The sequence below is a fragment of the Malaclemys terrapin genome, chromosome 6 (assembly GCF_027887155.1).
Source record: "Malaclemys terrapin pileata isolate rMalTer1 chromosome 6, rMalTer1.hap1, whole genome shotgun sequence".
Classification (NCBI taxonomy): domain Eukaryota; kingdom Metazoa; phylum Chordata; order Testudines; family Emydidae; genus Malaclemys; species Malaclemys terrapin.
This window is the reverse complement of record NC_071510.1, coordinates 9,594,206-9,613,753: the sequence shown is the minus strand read 5'-3', so window position 1 is coordinate 9,613,753 and position 19,548 is coordinate 9,594,206. Positions and strand designations below refer to the sequence as shown.

Sequence of the window (19,548 nt, the reverse complement as noted above, 5' to 3'; positions counted from 1 at the left end):
GTGTGGGTGGAATTAGTGATGTGACAGATGGCTGTGCAGGAGGACATCCACCTTGCTGCCTGATGGCAATGACTGCACTTTAAAGCCCCCTATGGCTCTAATCTCAAGAAGTTAAGAACTTCCCTGCAATTGCCAGTTGAAACTGATTTGGGAACATTAGCCATGAGCCAGGATGGAGCTAACTACCATGCCCGATGGAAGTGCCGGGGGAAAGGTACAGCTATAGAGCCATGCTGCCCACAGACAATCTGCTGATCTAACATTGAAGCCCTGCCTATTTTCCCTTCCTGCCCCTTCAGAGACAGCTGCTTGCCAGCAATAGGGAAAGGGCAGGTTGGTAGGCTTGCTCTTCATGCTTCTGTGTCCTGTAGGCACAGCTGGGGTGGCTGAGGAAAGGGAGTGAGGGGGTGACCTTACCAGGGTGGTGGTAGGATAAGGGCATTAAACATTGAAGTGTGCAGATACTGTGGGGATGGGGAGAATAATCTATGGAAAAGCACTTGTCAGTTGTGTTGAGTGCCCCTAGTTTGTGTGATATGTAGAGCAAGAGTTTATCACTGCATCAAGTCCCTCTTGTTTGCCTTTTGGAGGAAAATTCCCAATATTTTCAATTGCTCCCTAAGACTGCCCAAATGTAGATGATAAAAGGGGCAGGGTGGAGAAACTGTCATTCACCTTAAGCATATACACTGATTCATTCATACTGTTCTGTCTCTGGCAGGATGTCTGGATCTACTGCAACTGCCAACCATGTTCGCTTCCTTATGTGGAAGTGATTACTGAGAGCTCAAGCTAGTGCTGGTTCTTTCCACTGCCTTGTAGAACAGCTGGAAGGCAAGTGAACTAGGTAGTGGTGGTAGCTGAGTACAGGTGCGCTCAACCACCGCCCTTTTCTTAGGAGAAGAGAGGTTCATGGGGCAAGCAGAAAAAGTGAGACACAAGAAAGGCTAATGCTTAATCTCTTTATTAAGCAATTAAAAAAAAACTTTAAAAAGTCCATGTGTTTTCATTTAAAACTTCATTTTGAATATCCAAGCAGTCTGTCACAAAGTACAGCTCTGGCACAGTGCCAGTTCATGCAACTTTACAACTGAAATGTGTGAACTATCCAGCCAACAACTAAAAGTTTAACAAGTACCCAGAAACCTACAGTATAATTACAAAAAGCAGTAGGATGATAACTGGTGTGAATGAGTAAATCCACTCATCTTGCTCAGTATGAGTGAGCAATCCTCCTAAACCCATTTTCAACAGCGTTGCTATACAGAAACAGTGTGGGGTAAAAGTACCATGTTCTGCAAGGACTGGTACATACTGCTACCATTTGTAGGAGGTGCCTTAATGAGAATAAATTAGATTCTCATTACCAATTAAGTTACAGATGGCTTACCTGTTTAAAACAGCTCTAAATAGACAAGGGCCATGTTTGTCTTCTGTGTTTGCACAGGCGCTCCTACTGCATTTTTACTACAGAACGCTGGTGCTGGTCTAAAAAAAGAACGTTCCTTGTAGAAGTTCAGTGTAGCATCAATAGTTCTCTATAACATTGTTGACTAAGGACTTTACCTGCAACTGCTTGAAAATTCTATGAAGATACACATGCAGCTAGTTTGTCACAGTGCACAGACTACTCCACAGCATCCCACCCAACAGACATGACATTTCACAAGAGAACAAAGAGAAAACTTGTCCCCATGTTACTTGCTGAGGGTTGTGAGCTTTATACCTTTTTTTTGTTTTTTATTCAAGTGCAACAATGCGCTCTGTGCTGTAATTCAGGCATACTAGATTGGCAAGTCCTTGGAAAGTACTTGAAGACCATTCAAAAGCTGAACCATCTTGTTAGAGCAAAGCCCCACCCAATTATTGACGTGAAGAGACTTTTTTTGTGCAACATCAGTGATTTCTAAAGGGAGCTGCACTGACATAATAGATCCTGCTCAGTGGAGGTGCTAGGGACCCAATCACCACAGAAAGTAACAGTTCCAAAGGCATCTAAGTCCCATTTTTGAATATGCCCAAGTCACTGGGGGCCAGATTTTTAAAGGTATTTAGGTTCCTGATGAGCCAGATAGCAGGCGGGATTTTCTAAAGCACCTAGGCCCCTCACTAGTATTGAAATCAATGGGATTTAGGCACTTTTGAGATGTTGGATCTTTACGAGCATGCCACTGTGCGTATTCCCTAGTGCTGCCCAGCAATACCCCTTCAGTAGGTTCACCAAAAGGGAAGAAACTTTGTGGGGAGGGGGGGGGTGTCAAGAAATCCCAGGTCTGATCAAACCTTTCTTCAGCCCTTATCCTCCCCTTTTATGAAATAACATCTTCTCTTTTGCCATCATAACTACCCCTTAGGTAGGAACCCTTTGGCTGCTATTCCTGGCCCAGCAGCAGGTGGCACTATGGAGCACCATTGGGCTCTCCCGCCCCCACTCCTAGGGCTACCACCACTGTATCCTCCTCTAGTACAACTGGACCCAGAAATTACACTCAAGCTAACACAAAGGGCCTGACTGAACGCTTAAAGCAGCCTTGCAACTCCTACCTCCCACGCCCCTGAGAGTCAGACAGGAACAGATGGTCCTGGCAGCTTCTCCGTTCCTAAGCATTGGGCAGAGGGCAGGCCATTTTGTGCCTTGGCCCATGTGTTTGCAGGGTGCTTTTGCAAGGCTGGTTTAAGGATGATAGGATGGCTGGTGCTCCAGGTTGAGGGCCCATCTTGCAGTAAGTGCTGTCTTTCCAACTGGCTTCCCTGGCCTGCCAGGCGCATAAATCAGCAACTCCTTGGAGCCATGAGCCCAGACATGGCCTGGGTGTGGCTCACTGAGTCCCAACACTTCCCCCTCTGTGGCTCCTCCTGCTGAGGTTCTGACTCCCCACCTCTCCTCATCTGTGCACACCATGCTGCAGGCACAAGCCGCTTCCCCTCAGCACATTTTTTTCAAAAGCAGCACCTGAGCAGGGCCGGCCACACCTAAAAGGGCCCTGCAGCTGTCCACCTCTCCCCTAGCTCACTTCCCCCTCCTCCCCTCCCCTGAAGGCTCTGCCCCCTGCTCCCCACGAATCAAATGTTCACGGGAAGTCTGAAAACAAGCAGGGGCAGGCCAGCAGCAGCAGGTAAGCTGGAGGGGGGGAACCCAGCAGCGCCGGCTCCAGTGGATGGGGGGTGGAGCAGCCGAAGGAGGAGCCAAGGGGGGGGGTGCCTTTTTTAGGTTTGCTCCCCCTGCACTTAGGACCTGGCTACGCCACTGCCAGGGATATTCTCTGTGAGTGGAGCCTGCCTATCCCACAGCTTAGTGCGGTGTCCCCTGACACTATAGACTCCTTGCAGTGGTGGGTGCTACACAAGCTTCTCTGCTCGGTGTCCCCAACCCATGCTCTTGTTTTGACCCTCCCTCCCCTTCCAGTTTTTTCTTTGTTTGGTCCCATACACTCACTAAACTCCAGGGCTCCTTCTTTGGCTTTAGTTCCGATGTGCTCTAGCTATGCCTTACCCAGCTAGATATGCAGCAAGCCTGAGTAATGGCAGTGAAACCACCCATGTTGGGAGGGACCTTACTCTGAACAAGTTCCTCATGGAGGTTCTGGTCTGCAACAGCCTGGGCTACCCAGCTCTCAGTGGAAGCCAAGCCCTCTCGCTTGTAGCTCTGAGTGACACTGAGCCCCCTGTGCCCATCAAGCTGCAGCTGAGAGGGGACTTTGGTGAAGAGCAGGCAGGATCTCCCACGCAGCCATTTCTCCCCCGTTCACAGCAGCACTGTTTGTCAAGGGGATGCTCCAAGGGAATTGCACAGCACCGCCCCCCTCTGCTAAGTGTCCTCTTGCTATTAAAAAAAAGGCCATGGGGGAAGAAGAACCCCACCAGGGTTGGAGGCCACACTGGGCCCTGCAAGGACCTCACTCTCACTGGAAGAAGGTGTAGAATCTTGATGGTTTCCTTCACAGAGAACAGTGCCCATCACTGGGCAAGTCTGGTGTCATTCTGGGATAGATACTGGTGGTCAGAGAGAGAACAGAACTCAGCACCTCTGCAACGCACCCGAGCCTTGGGTTGGAGTCTAAAGGCTCAGTGCCATATTCTTGTGTTGAATGTTTAACTGGGCAGCAACTGTTCTCTTTGCTCTGGTGTTCAGCGCTCACGTCACATGCCTGGCTCCTAGGGGCTTGACTGCACCCCTTCCAGCAGTGCATTAAGCCAGGGGACTAACCTCTGTCACATGGCGGTTTTCTCACCCCCCTTGATGCGGAGAAGTGTGTTTTGTTCTGGAAGTTTTATACTAGCATACACACTGATATACTGGAAAAGGTTGCGGGGTGTGTGTGTGTGTGTGCATGTTTATGTTAGAGAAGACATGGTCCAAGAAATGCCTCTGCTGCTTGGAGCGGAAGGTGGGGAGGTTTGTGATAGTCTCAGCTCTTGTAGAGTCTGTTCCAATCTCTGGCCGGCTCGTGAGAAGGCTGTGTCTGCTGCTCAGATAAGCTTGATATGTAGGGTTGAAAGCTTCATTGTGCCAGAGGAGCGCAGTTGTCAATCATGATCTTCATACCAGAACTTTAGGCCGTCTTTTAGACACCTTGGGCTCAAGCCACAGAGCACCTTGAAGATAAGGGCCACGACCTTGAACATGATTGAGTATTCCCTACCAGGAAGCTGGTTTAGGAAGCAGAGGGCAGGGCGGATGTGCTTGTGGGTAGCCTGGGTTTCCAAGGAGATGGGCTGCAGTGTTCTGTACCAGCTGGAGTTTCCTGAGTGCTGATGGCTTCCTGCCCAGGGCTATTGCACCGCTGTAGTCCAGCCGAAAGGCGTGAATAATCCTGGCATGCTAACACGGGACAGACTCATGCTGTGGCAGACCAGTAACCCGGAGAAACTGAAATCCACCCCAACCTCCATCCACAGTAGTGGAACAGGTCAAATTCAAATAACTCACTGCTGGTCACTGCCAAAAGCAATTGCTGAGGAGGCACAGATGACACTCTGCTACCTTGCTCCCACACTCCCCCGTTTGTCTGGCCACATGTTGCATCGTGTAAGCTTATACGGACAGGGACAGTCTTTCCTTTTGCACAAACGGGGCCCCGATCCCTGACTGGGACCCCTCGGCATCAACAATACAAATAAATAACAACAAAAAGAATCCTTCTCTGAGAGGAGCTCTGGCTGCCAGGGTTATCTCCTGAGAGGCAACCTCTGTGTTGTTTCCACCCAGCGGGATGACGCCCTATAGGGTGACCAGACAGCAAATCATAACCCATAGGAAAAATCGGGACAGGGGTTGGGGGGTAATAGGAGCCTATATAAGAAAAAGACCCCAAAATCGTGACTGTCCCTCTAAAATCGGGACATCTGGTCACCCTAACGCCCTATGGGTTCGGATTGCAGCACATCCACTTGTGCGTGAGGGCGAGGAAATTCAAAGCTGAGTCAGACCAAACCAGTACTTGTTTGCAGGCTTTTCTAGTTTCACAGAGTTACGAGACAGGACCAAGGTTCCCAAGTGTTGTCTAGAACTTGGCACACCTCACCAAATATATCCCGGGAGAACACTGGAATGTGCTTATGGATAAGTCTTTCTAGCATCGCTTAAGCAACACCTGAGCTCCCAAACTACAGAGGTGAACAAAAAAATGGAAATGCACATTACTTCATTTGAACTTGGCTAAAATGTAGAAAAAAATACAAAGAGGTATTACTACAATAAGGAAATACTGAAGTAGTAACTAACTACCTAAAACACTAGTCTGCTTTACTACAGAAGATAAAGCTGATGGTCAGCAGGAAATACTCTGGGCACAGTATTTCCCCCGCCCCCCAGAACAGTTATACAGCTGGACTGTCCATTTCTGGAACTTCCCCAGGTACCTAGTATATTCGGCGTGTACTGTAATCTAGCACCAGGCTAGCAGCTCCAAGCAGAGCAGGGTCCGCCAGATTTGAGACAACTACATCCACTGTCTCAGCAGAGAACAAAGCCTGCCGACGGATCACGTCTTTGACGATGTTAACGTAATGGCCTGCTAAAACTCCAGAAAGGATCACTAGAGAGGGGTTCATGGTGTGCAGGATATTCATCACTCCAAGGCCTAGAGCTGTCCCAGCTGTGAAAACAAAGGAAAGAGCCATTACAGCAAAAAGACAATATCACAGAAGAATCTGAACATCAGGGTCTGACCTAGTGTCTCTAAACACATTAATTACTCCTGGGGGAATTCTGCGCCACTGCATGTGCACAGAATTTATGTCCCCCACAGATTTCTTTGCTTCCCTGCAGAAAAATGACTTTCTGACAGGGAAGCAATGGGAAACTGCAGGAGCAGTCACGCACCTCTCTCCAGCAGTGCGGGCATGTTGTTTCAGGCACCCGGAGCAGCTGTTGGAGAGGTAAATCACTGTGGGGGAGGGAGCGGGGGACAGGGGCAGGGCTAGGGACACCTTGGCAGGTGGCTCCTATGCTGGGCTAGTCTCAACTCCTCTTTCCCTGCAAGGACCCACCCCCAGAAACCTCTCCAGGCTACAGGACGCTCCACACACCCCACCCATGCTTCCCGTCCCCATCCCTTCTCAGCCACAGTGGGAGGGGTCACTGTATGGGGAGCTGCTCCCTGGTCCGCCCAACTCTGGTGCATCCAGACCCCCCCTATACCCAGACCTCCCTGACGAGCATCACCCCCTCTGTAGCAAGACACCCCCCATGAGTCCCCTACATAAGATGACCAGATCTCCCGATTTTATAGGGACAGTCCCGATATTCGGGGCTTTTTCTTATATAGGCGCCTATTACCCCTCACCCCCTGTCCCAATTTTTCACACTTGCTATCTGGTCACCCTACACCTGAACCCCCATCCCACCAAGCCTCACCCCTTGCATCAGGACCCTCACCCCTGCACCCAGACCACCCCACACACCCTGACGAGCCTCCTGCACCCAAACCCCCACCACACTGAGCCCCAAACAGCAGTACCTGGACCCAAACCCCACTAAGCCCTACTCCCCCAGCACCCAACCCCCACTGAGCCCCTTACACCCAGACCTAGACCAAACCTGTTGAGCCCCAACCACCTTCACCTGGACCCCACTGCAGCGTCCCATTGCCCTTGCACCCGGAACACCCCAATGAGCCCCTGTGCATTGAGATTGGGCCACACAGAATCCTCTCACCCCACATCTGGATCTCCCCATACTAAGCCCCTCCACACTTGGATACTGGTGTGCCAGGCATGGAGGGGCAGGCCCCCGGGGTGTTTCTGGGGCAGGCCCGGCCCTTGCGCTGTCTCAGAGTCAGGTGCAATCTCACTGCCAAGTTCATGTTCCAAGGAGGTGTTGGGGGGAGGGGAGACCCTGCAGGGTGATCTCCCACCTCTGTGCAGCCAGTGGCCTGTGCTCCCCCTGCCATGCTGGAGCCTCCACATTTATTTATTGACAAAATGAAATTTGCAGAATTTAAAAAATATTGTGAGCAGAATTTTTAACTTTTTTGGTGCAGAATTCCCTCAGGAGTAATTAATACTGTGGTCAGGAAAGCTTTTAATTCCATATGGCAGACGTTTATGATTTTCTGCCCAGAACACTAGAATTACAACAGAATGTATTCCTTTTCTTGAGAGAAAGTATTAGTGTATAATACTAGGACAGCTCGCTGGGACACTTGGGCTCATCATCCTCTTTTCTTTCGAGAGTAAAAGAAAAATTCAATGGTTTATAGCCAGGTAACGTTATACCATGATATAGACGAGAGAGGTAAGTCAACACATATTGCTGTGCTTGGGGAAACAAAGGAAAGAAAATGCTATTCTACCTCCTTCTGCTATATTGGTTACACGTAAGGAAACTTCTTAAATATCTTCTTGCTGTATGTTCCAGTCTATGCATCCGATGAAGTGGGCTGTAGCCCACGAAAGCTTATGCTCAAATACATTTGTTAGTCTCTAAGGTGCCACAAGTACTCCTGTTCTTTTTGCGGATACAGACTAACACGGCTGCTACTCTGAAACCTGTAAGGAAACTGGTTATATTTAATGCTTCTTTTGAAAACTCAGAAAAACTGTGCATTGTAAAGTATTGTATAAACTGGAACAACGCTTCATAGAAACCATTTCATTTTGGCTGCCTAGCATATATATTTATTGGCCCGTCACTGAAGTGTCCCATAATTTCCCATACCAATACTGAATTATCAGAACCTGACCTTTTTTTCAGTGTGAAGCCAGAGCTATTTTGCTTGCCACAAGAAAAGGAAAAGCATGATTTTTTAATATTCTAATCCCCTGGAGCAGGAAATCCCAAAAGAAATAGCGAAGGGTCCCATGACCATGCAATCTGTAATCCGTTTAACCAAGTCTCTAACACGGTCCCAGAATGCAGTTTGTTGGAGACAGGACAGGATCACTAGCCCATTCTCTTCACAATTCCCCACTAGTCATTGGTACCGCTCCTATCCATGAGTGCCACGCCTAAAGGGCCAGATCCCTCACTCACGTGTAGTTCTGTAGAAACCATCACAGCTGCGCTGAGGATTTGGTCCTGCTGTGGTGAAATACCAATTCTACAGCTCTGGGAATTTCTCTCTCGTTCTAAGTGGGCTTCCCACCCTAGGTCTAGGTTCTTACCTGTTCTGAGAATGCTGTCAGCCTTTGCATTCCCAAGTTTAGCTGCCTGAATGAGATGCACAGCACTAATGGTCTCTTCCGTCTTCACTGACATTCCGCCCACTAACAACAGATCCTCTGTTTGGGGTGAAGAGAAAGCCCGGAGGGAAACGTTAATAACAAATCTGCAGTTGGACTAACGATACAACAGAGTGTGTGAATTTATGTTACTGAACTGTAAAAAGGAAGGTAACTTTTAAGGCTGCCCCAGTGGCATGCCTAAAATGCCATTTTAGGCTGAACGCTCTTTGCATTTGCCAGCTGCATTATAGAAGATGGAACAATTACATTAAAAAGAGGGTAAAAAATACACCTACCATCATGTAGTTTTTTAGCTTCTCTCTGCAAGGCTATTCCAGAGGCATATGCTTCTATACATCCATGGCTCCCACACAGGCACTCTGGTCCTTCTAGAGACACCACAATGTGTCCAAGTTCAGCAGCACAAAAGGAACTTCCATGGATCAATTCATGTTGATGAATGATTCCACCTCCAATTCCTATAAGCATATACAAATTTCTGACAGTAAAAGAACAGTCACATAATGGCCTTGATTCAGCAGGGCACTTACATGTCCTTATCTTAAAAGGGAAGGAGTTAAATACATGTATGTGTGCATCACTGTATTAGGACCAAATAAAGGAGTAGTCATTACAAATCTCTTCTCTGCTTAATGCACTTGGTGCAAGTAAATGCATAAGCCTCCCCAGCCCCCGGATGGTAAGGTGAACTTACACCTATAATGCATAGTTCATTGGTCATGTCATGATATAATTTATTCATGAGATATTTAGTCAAAGAGGGTTATTGAGGGGCACATGTAGACATTATGTCTCAGCCTGCGAGTTCATAACTCCTGTCATAGTAGTCCTAAATTCTTGATGCACGAAACAAATATTTAATTCATGCTTAAGAAGCAAAATCTCATCAAAACTTGTAAATACTAAAAGTAAAACAGCAGAAGTCAATCACATCCTTCAGATGTGGTGCATCTAGAATTCTTGTCCTAGATCTAGTATAGAATTGTGGTTTGCATTACAAACTATTGTTTATTATTCATTCGCATTCTTCCCTTGCTATTTCGGATGGCAGTGGGCAGGCCTGGATGTCGCAATGCAGCGGTGGTGATACTGGATGTGTGAAGTCAGGTTCCTTAGCTCAAGATCAGCCCAGATTATGTCTTTTAACATCTAGTCTACACTAGCAGAGACAAACTAGCCATGCATATGCAAGTATGGTTTGGGTTGGGTTTTTTGTTGTTGTTGTTTTTAACAAGTGAGGATTCTTCAGCTGAGGTGATTGACACCCGTGTAAATGGTCCATATCTTTTTAATCAAACAAGTATGTCAGACCCACCATCAAAGTGCCACAATGTGCTACTAGGATGATGTGTCAAGCTGAGCTCCTCATTTAGCTACTACATACAGCTCCAGATCAGACCTACATTTTCTGCAGCTGGAAGGGAATTATATTACAGTGTTGGAACTGGAGGACGGTCCCCACTAATGCAACTGTTTTGTGACATAAAGACAGCAGGAATTCAGTGCTTTGATTTCTGTGTTCACATTTACCTGTACCAGTGATTAGCGTTACAAAATTTTCCACTCCTTTTCCATGCCCAAATTTCCTCTCTGCCAGAGCAGCACAGTTGCCGTCATTGTCCACCCAGACTGGCAAGTGCAGAGCATCAGATATCGGGGTCCTCAGATCAACAGAACTCCACTCCTGAATGAGCTTTGTGGAATGAAGCACAATTCCTTCTCGGGGATTCACTCGTCCACCTGTAGAAATACCTGAGCCCCAAAACACGAGAGAAAAATCAAGGCTAAGGCTAAATAACTCTAGAACTACAATTTATTTGCTCCTTGTGAAGAAAAGGATTTTTATTTTTAACACAAAATGATATATTTCTGAATCTAAACAAAAACAGTCCTAAAAACTCACTTGCAATATATTACATCAGTTATGATATGAAACGAGAATTAACAGAATTCTAGCATCCTTATCAATATGTGCTCAGTGTCCCAGCTAACCAGCTGAAAATTCAATTTCTTATTTTAGGCGGTGTTGGGTAAGTTGCTTAACCCTTCTGTGATTCTTCTTAGCCATATATAAAAAAAACCCTGTATAATACCAAGGAGTTGTCCATCTTAAATAAGTGTCAAGCAACCCAGACTTGTTGAAAGTCTCTGGGTAAGGATAAAAGGGGTAAAAAACAAGGGTGATGTCATTGAAGGGGGTCTACTACAGACCATCTAACCAGGAAGAAGAGGTGTATGAGTCTTTTTTTAAACAACTAACAAAATAATCCAAAGCATGGGACTTGGTGGTGATGGGGGACTTCAACTACTCAGACATCTGTTGGAAACACAGCAATTCAGGGCACAGATTATCCAACAAGTTCTTGGAATGTATTGTAGACAATTTTTTATTTCAGAAGGCAGAGAAAGTTACTAGGGGAGAGGCTGTTCTAGATTTGATTTTGACAAACAGGAAGGAAATGGCTGAGAATTTGGAAGTGGAAGGCAGCTTAGGTGAAAGACTATGAAATGGTTGAGTTCATGATTCTAAGGAATGGTAGGAGGGAAAACAGCACAATAAAGATAATGGATTTCAAGAAGTCAGACTTTAGCAAACTCAGGGAGTTGGTAGGAAAGATCCCATGGGAAGCATGTCTAGGGGGAAAAAACAATTCCAGAGAGTTGGCAGTTTTTCAAGAGACATTATTAAGAGCCAACTATCCCACTGCGAAGGAAAGAATGGCAAGAGACCACCCTGGCTTAACCAGGAGATCGTCAATGATCTGAAACTAAAAAGAGACCTACAAAAAGTGGAAATGAGGTCAAATTACAAAGGATGAATATAAACAAATAACACAAGTATGTAGGGACAAAATAAGAAAGGCCAAGGCACAAAACAAGATTCAACTAGCTAGAGACATAAAGGGTAACAAGAAAACATTCCACAAATACATGAGAAGCAAGAGGAAGACCAAGGAGAGGGTAAGCCCGTTACTCAATTGGGGGGGGGGACGACAATAACAGAAAATGTGGAAATGGCAGAGGTGCTAAATGACTTTTTTTGTTTCAGTTTTCACCAAAAAGGTTAGTAGCAACTGGATGTAGTGAATGCCAGTGAAAATGAGATAGGATCAGAGACTAAACTAGGGAAAGAACAAGTTAAAAATTACTTAGGCTGTGTGTATATTACGGACCTTGCAGCAACACAGCTTTACCACTACAGCTAGGCCGCTGTTAAGGTCTCCCGTGTAACAGCTCTCCTGCCAGCATAATTAAATCACGCCCAATGAGCAGTGTTAGCTATGTCGGCAGGAAAGCCTCTCCTGCCGACATAGCGCTGTCCATACCAGCGCTTATGCTGGTGAAACTTATATAAGTCGGGGGGTGTTTTTTTCACGATCCTGACAGACAGAAGTTTTACCAACAAAAGTGGTAATGTAGACAAAGTCTTAGACAAGTTAGATGTCTTCAAGTCACCAGGGCCTGATGAAATTCAAGGAGGTGACTGAGGAGATATCTGAGCCATTAGAATTATCTTCGAAAAGTCATGGAAGACGGGAGACATTCCAGAGGACTGGAAAAGGGCAAATCTATAAAAAGGGAAATAAGGACAACCCGGGGAATTACAGATCAGTCAGCTTAACTTCTGTACCCGCAAAGATAATAGAGCAAATAATTAAGCAATCAATTTGCAAACACCTAGAAGATAATAAGGTGATAAGTAACAGTCAACATGGGTTTGTCAAGAACAAATTATGTCAAAGCAACCTGATAGCTTTCTTTGACAGGGTAACAAGCCTTGTGGATAGGGGAGAAGTGGTAGCTGTGGTATATCTTGACTTTAGTAAAGCTTTTGATACTTCTCACATGACCTTCTCATAAACAAACTAGAGAAATACAACCTTGATGGAACTACTATAAGGTGGGTGCAAAACTGGTTGGAAAAACCGTTCCCAGAGAGTAGTTATCAGTGGTTCACAGTCAAGTTGGAAGGCCATAACGAGTGGGGTCCCGCAGGGATCAGTTCTGGTTCTGTTCAATATCTTCATCAATGATTTAGATAATGGCATACAGAGTACACTTATTAAGTGTGTGGACGATACCAAACTGGGAGGGCTTGCAAGTGCTTTGGAGAATAGTATTAAAATTCAAAATGATCTGGACAAACTGGAGAAATGGTCTGAAGTCAATAGGATGAAATTCAATAAGGACAAATGCAAAGTACTCCATCCAGGAAGGAACAATCTGTTGCACACATACAAAATGGGAAATGACTGCCTAGGAAGGAGTACTGCAGAAAGGGATCTGGGGGTCAGAGTGGATCACAAGCTAAATATGAGTCAAGAGTATAACACTACTGCAAAAAAAAAAAAAAAAAAAGCAAACAGTTTTGGGATGTACTATCGAGAGTGTTGTAAGCAAGACATGACAAAAAATTATTCCACTCTACTCTGCGCTGATTAGGCCTCAACTGGAGTATTGTGTCCAGTTCTGGTCACTACATTCAGGAAAGATGTGAACAAACTGGAGAAAGTCCAGAGAAGAGCAACAAAAATGATTAAAAGTCTAGAAAACATGACCTATGAGGGAAGACTGAAAAAATTAGGTTTGTTTAGTCTGCAGAAGAGAAGACAGAGAGGAAGTGATAACTGTTTTCAAGTATATAAAAGGTTGTTACAAGGAGGAGGGAGAAAAATTGTTCTCCTTAACCTCTGAGGATAGGACCAGAAATAATGGGCTAAAATTGCAGCAAGGGAGGTTTAGGTTGGACATAAGGAAAAACTTCCTAATTGTCAGGGTGGTTAAGCACTGGAAAAAATTCCCTAGGGAGGTTGTGGAATCTCCATCATAGAAGACTTTTAAGAGCAGGTTAGACAAACCCCTGTCAGGGATGGTTTAGATAGTACTTAGTCCTGCCATGAGTGCAGGGGACTGGACTAGATAACCTCGAGGTCCCTTCCAGTCCTACGATTCTATGATCAGTAAAATCTGCTGAAAGTGGATAAACATACATTTAGGATGAATGAAAGCTAAACAGTGGAACTTGGATAGTAAAGTATCAAAGTACTTGTCTGAATGGGACTTGTCCTGGAGAACAATACACAGAGTAAACAGTTATTAGTCAAGTTTATATTGAGAAGACAATGGTTATACTCAGATGAAAACTCCTGAAGTCAGTGGGAACGTGAGTGCAAAGCACCTCGGAAAGTGGGTCCACTTACTGAGGTGTCTAAATAAATACTAGGGTGACTAGCTTAAGATACGCAAGTATAAACATTTTGGTCACTGCTTTTATACAGAGAATGCATGAGGGTGTGGCATGATATAAAGGTGATATCAGCATGAGTTTGGAATAGCTGAATTCCTCATGAGTGGCAATGACAAGAGTGAGTTATACAGGTCAGCCTTAACGAGTGCAAATAAACATTTATACCACTAATCATGGGTTTGGAATATGCCACACGTTTTACAGAAAAATTATTTTAGAAGTGCTTGATGGTTAATTTTTTTAAAATTATTCCTCTTATTTCACACCCCAGACTTTGGATGGACAGGATAATTATAATTAAGACAGAAAGCTCTAAAATTACTTAAATTTGCATTTTTACTTCCATAGATCACAGTATCTGGATTTCAACATCTGACATCTTACTGGAAAATGGAGTTTGTTTTTTTTAATCTTCCTAATGAAATAAAGCTCCCACTGTTAGCTCTGATACGTTACAAAGTACTGGATCATGAACCTATCACTGGTGCACAGCTGAATACTTCCTGATGACCCTGGTCCTTAGACTAGTGTAACTGAGGGAGAAATTCAGCTTTTCTGTCAAGGGAAGGCAGAAACATATCTCTGCAAAGGTATTCTGTTATACTAAAAAAAGAAGTTGCTTGGAGCTGCTCAGAGGTTTGGAAGGTATGGCAACTCGTTCAATGGGGCCCTAACACTGATTAGGCAGGCTAGTTGGGACTGTAATGTAATGAAATAATAAAATAGTCCTGCCAGTGTTGGAATAGTGGGCAGAGTGCAGGTGAGGCAGTCAAATGGATAGGGAAAAGAATCATGCATCCATTTATCACCTGGTTCCCACCACTATACATATATGGTGTGTGGGTTTTTTAAATCAAATCCAACTGGTTGAAACTTGGTCATAAGGCCAAATATAAATGTTCCCCATTATGCATGAAAGAGGGCTTTAGCTGAGAGAAGGCATACTTTATGGCCAAGGTTATTATTGATTTCCAACATATCCAGCAGAGACAGACTGGCGCTGGGTGTAGTAGAAAGCCAACAAAAATGCTTATCTAAAACTACCCAATTAGAGGGAACATGTCTTGTTACAGCATGCAGATATGCAGAAGAAATTGCTTGAAAGCTACAAAAATTTTCAAACTACTACTTACATTTTCTTCACCACAGTACAATGCATACAGCAGAATATGTAACCATACTCCCAAAACAGCCAAGTGTTATACGCAATGAATTCAACAGCTAGTAACATTTTAAGTAGCTGCAGTATGCAAAATTTTTATATTGTTAAATTTTAATGATGTTTAGCACCTGCATTAATTTATGATGTCCTGTTTCGTAAACTCACACTAAGACTAGTATTTTGCTGGGGTTATGTTAGCCAGTTAACTTGGTTACCCTGGAATGCAGCTTCAGAAAACAGATTTGCTTGGCACAGAAAATCCATTATTTAATCAGTGCAGAATCCATTCACACACGTAACACAGCAGGAACCACTCGATACAAGGATTAAGAGTTAAGTCACGGGTATAAATTCATGCATTGTACAGGAAAGTAACGTTCAACAGAAAGTCATTAGTCAGATATTGAGCAAAGATAACTCACTATGATAGTTAATTTGTGCAAGGACAATAGGGTCTTTGGTAGCTAATAATATTTAAGTCGCCAATTAAAAGTTTAATGGGCCTGATTTTGATCTCTCCCCTATGTAAGTCAGGAGTGACCCACAGAAATCAATGGAGTTACATCAGAATCAGGCCCAACAGGTTTGTTTAAATAGTTCCTACTTGGGGAAAATATCCAAAGGTTTTGTTAAACGCTGGAGTGCTCACTTCCATCAACGTCCACACTACCCTTTGCAACAGTCCCTCTACTGAGAGTTGTAGGATGAAAGGGGAAAGGACAGCTTTCTATTATTATAAGGGTTTATTTAATTTTGATGAATTAGAACACTCCAAAAATGGTATCGTCCAGAAATCTACAGACCAGGATTACAAATTCACATGTGGTTTGATTGTTGAGCACCTCTGAAAAATCAGTCCAATAAGGATAAAAAAAAGTTACAAAAAGCCACATGACAAGTCAACTAAACTCACCATTACAGCTATGATTCTGTGTCCAATTCAGCAGTGACATAAGCAGCTGTGCAAGTCTCATCACAAACAAATAGGTGTACATAGTGCAGCATGCACTGGGTTAATATTCAGTAGCTGTGCAAAATGAGTACAACTTGCACAAGGAGGAGGAAAGGGAAATGTAGCAGGAAATGCAACTAAGAGGAGGAGATAAAATAAAATAGCCTCTCACACACACAGAGCCAACCACAAGTGGAAGAGAAGAATCAGGCCCACAGTCTGATTTTCCACTGCCCTGCACCTTGGGTCATCATTTGCACCTGAATGAAGTGGATGTACCACAATACCACTCTGATCTGGTAGCATCTGACACACACACTGCACAGGTGTGCAGGGTGAGAAGGCAAACAGCATGGGAGAAATTAACCCTTTTATCTTATAAGATGCTATTTCTAACATCTCTCCTCCCTTTCAGCATGTAAATTACACGTCTCTTGCACACCCACTGAATGCCACACCCATGCAAGTCGCACCATTTGGTCACTAACACCTAATATCTGACCACCTTACACTCAACGTCGGAACTTTGCCACTGTTTAAGTCATTGCTGAATTTGGCCAGGAGACTTCCAGAGGTGCTGGACCTATTTACACCTGGTCTCTGTTTGTCCTGCTGGACCAAATTCATCCCTAAGGTCAAACATCAGTAAGATAACAGCAGGGCTGAATCTGGCTGTGTCTTGGATAGTCTCACTTAATGTGTGATCTTTTGCACTGCAGTATTTAAGTACAAAATAAGGAGTTATAGATACAGGGGTAAATTCTACATGGACTTACATCCACATGAACTCCCAGTACACGGGGAGTAAGTCAGCCTAGAATTTGGTTCACAGTGTCTGCCAGAAAGGTGATTCACAAATATGTTCTGAAAAAAGTTACGATTCCCTTTAGGGCATTTCAACAAGTTACCATTTTTCATGTTCGCAAATGGCCAGCCATCTTGGCGTGATGGCCCGGCAGGCATTGTGCTGGTGACATCACATCAACCATAAATAGCACTGGAGGATACTTTTCAGGTAAGTCCTGTTTTTCCAACATTGCAAAGAATTCTGCTCTCAGTTACCATCTATGCAACCAAGTTAAGTTCAGTGAAGGATACACAGCTGTAACTGCGCAGGAATTAACTCACTGTGCATTTATTTTTTTAAGTGACTGATGATATTTATATTGTGTAGGTTATAAGAGAAGATCTAATAAGAACTTTGAAAACACTTTGCAATACCAGAAGCAGAGAGGCCTTGCCTTGTAGCTTACTGCTGTGGGTGGCATGTATTATTACCTGAATAGCTGAGGTGAACTCAGAAGTGTGCACTCCATAACCTGAAAAGTAACTCTAATGTCCCTTTGCCATTTGTTTAAATGGAAGTCAGAATATCCCAAAAACATCCTTGCAGGTGTTCTATAATTCTTTCGATTTCACGTCACAGCTAACAAGTTGTTTGAATTTTTTTATTTCCAATTTTATTGTAATAAATGACAAAACAACAAAAATCATCATTCAGATTACAACAGCTCCAAAGTTACATCAAGGCTCATTTGAACTTGGTGACTGAGAACAAAGTACTGAACTGAAGTACAAAATACATCTCTTTCTTTGGGATTGTCATGTGTAGAAAAATAGCATTTTATTTTCTTAAGAATGATGACTTCTCAATGATTCCTCACAACTGTTTTATATTAAAGTGAATTCTTCAGCACAAACTAATTCTCTGAGGCCAAGTACAGAAAACTTTTAGTCCAAATGAAACATCAGATGTCAAACAGGACCTTTTGTTCACTGACATTATTCTGAAAGATTCCATTATTTAATGTAGTAGTATAATAATTTAAGATGGAATTTTCTCAAAAAAGTTCTCTCTGGCAATAAAGAATTTATAAATTGCCCTTTTGTAATACTTCAGTTCAGGGATCTGGATCACACACGTGTACATTGCTTCTTTTGCTTTTATGTACTCACCACTGAAGTTTTTCCAGGCTCATTATGGCAAAGAATTTTCAAGAGTTGACAGTAATATTTTTCTACCATGTGATTTAATCAGAATTTAGGTTTTAGAGCAAAACTTGTCTTTGGCCAAAATGGAATGAGGTTCTAATATTCTGGTTAAACAGAATCCTTTCCACTAAAATAAATGTTTCAGAACAAAGCTTTTAGTCAGTCATTAAGCAGAATGAAGCTGGGACCGGTTACAGTATAAACAAAATAATTTAAAATGGGTTTCTGCTACAGTGTAATTGAAATAGCAAATGAAAAACTATCTTGCCTTCCAGCTCTGTGGACATACGCATCCCTTCTGGACTGTGTTTTGGCCTCTTTATGCTGCTCTGGTGAGACAAGGGGCTTGGCACCCAAGTTATTCGCCACAGACAGCTGTAGGAAGGGTCTGTCAGCGGTGGCAGTTTCAGGGGCTGCTCTAACTTACGCTTTTCAAATTCTGGGGCTGGGCCCCCACGTCAAGGTAGGTTAAAAAACAACCTTTACCACCCACCACCCTCAGGGCTGTATCTCCTCAGCAACACCAGCCAGGCAGTGCTATTCAGAATCATGGCCCTAGAATCAAACGCCACAGAAATCAGCAGGAATGACAAGTTCTTCTTAGGAAATGACCAGTTCTGGAAATACTGTGGGGTTGTAGGTTGGGACTGAGGTACATTGGCATAGCTTTGTGGATAGCTTGCACAGTTTCTACTCAGAGAGGGCTGACTCTAGGCTGTGTTTCCAGCCCCTCATTTTCACATGCATTTAAAAAGCATCCCTTATCATATGCACTAAATAAAGGAACAAAACTGTCAATATAAAAGCTGTGAAAAATGCCCGGGATCAATTTTTTAACACAACTGGAACAATCTCGTTTAGTGTTTACAGTCTTGGAAGAAAAATTCAATATTCATTAACTTACCCACTCCCAAAATTCTGCAGTTCAGATTTACAGCTTCTGATGCAGCCTCCATACACATCTTGAGAATCAATCCTATTCTGTCCTCATAGGTTTTAGGATTGAGCTGGGTATATTTCTTCACTATTTCACCCTAAGAGGGAAAAACGGTCAGGCATGTCCACTTATTTAAATGCCCTGCAAAATGAATGACTTCTCTTCTGTTTAAATTACAGACCCGTCAGCTTTAAAAACAATTTTATATTTGCAAAGGGCCACAGCTCTACCTCCAACTGGGAAGAAAAAAGAAGATACAAGTTTTAGGCCCTGACCCTGCAAGATTATCTGTGTGGGCAGGCCCTTTGCACCCATGTGGGGCCCTACACTGGTTTCTGCAATCAAGCCCTACTAGTTGAAATACAACATACATCTAAGACAAGGACTTTGAAGCTGGCAACAGAATATGCCACAGGCTGTCATAAAGTTGCTGCAAACAGCAACCCATAATGTGATATGCTGAAGGTTTTGCTCTGTCCCAGCATTGAAGGGGAGGAAGGGACAACTCAAATAGCTTCATGATCAGTGGCTGGATTAAAAATGAAGTGTTTTTTAGTTTTAAATACAAT

The 19,548-nt window shown here is 43.9% G+C and overlaps 1 protein-coding gene across 4 annotated transcripts in view; it reads right to left on the bottom strand.

The window, feature by feature from the left end:
- Window positions 1–3,393: 3,393 nt before the first annotated feature.
- GNE (glucosamine (UDP-N-acetyl)-2-epimerase/N-acetylmannosamine kinase) overlaps window positions 3,394–19,548 on the bottom strand; it is a 75,226-nt gene continuing 59,071 nt past the window's right edge. For all 4 annotated transcript variants that reach the window (XM_054031925.1, XM_054031922.1, XM_054031923.1 and 1 more), the window contains 5 exons: window positions 18,947–19,076; window positions 10,219–10,440; window positions 8,964–9,146; window positions 8,608–8,724; window positions 3,394–6,098 (listed from right to left, as the gene is read on the bottom strand). In XM_054031925.1, coding sequence (XP_053887900.1) covers window positions 5,863–6,098; window positions 8,608–8,724; window positions 8,964–9,146; window positions 10,219–10,440; window positions 18,947–19,076 — 888 coding nt within the window. In that variant the 3' untranslated portion in view covers window positions 3,394–5,862. The remainder of the gene's footprint in view (window positions 6,099–8,607; window positions 8,725–8,963; window positions 9,147–10,218; window positions 10,441–18,946; window positions 19,077–19,548) is intronic.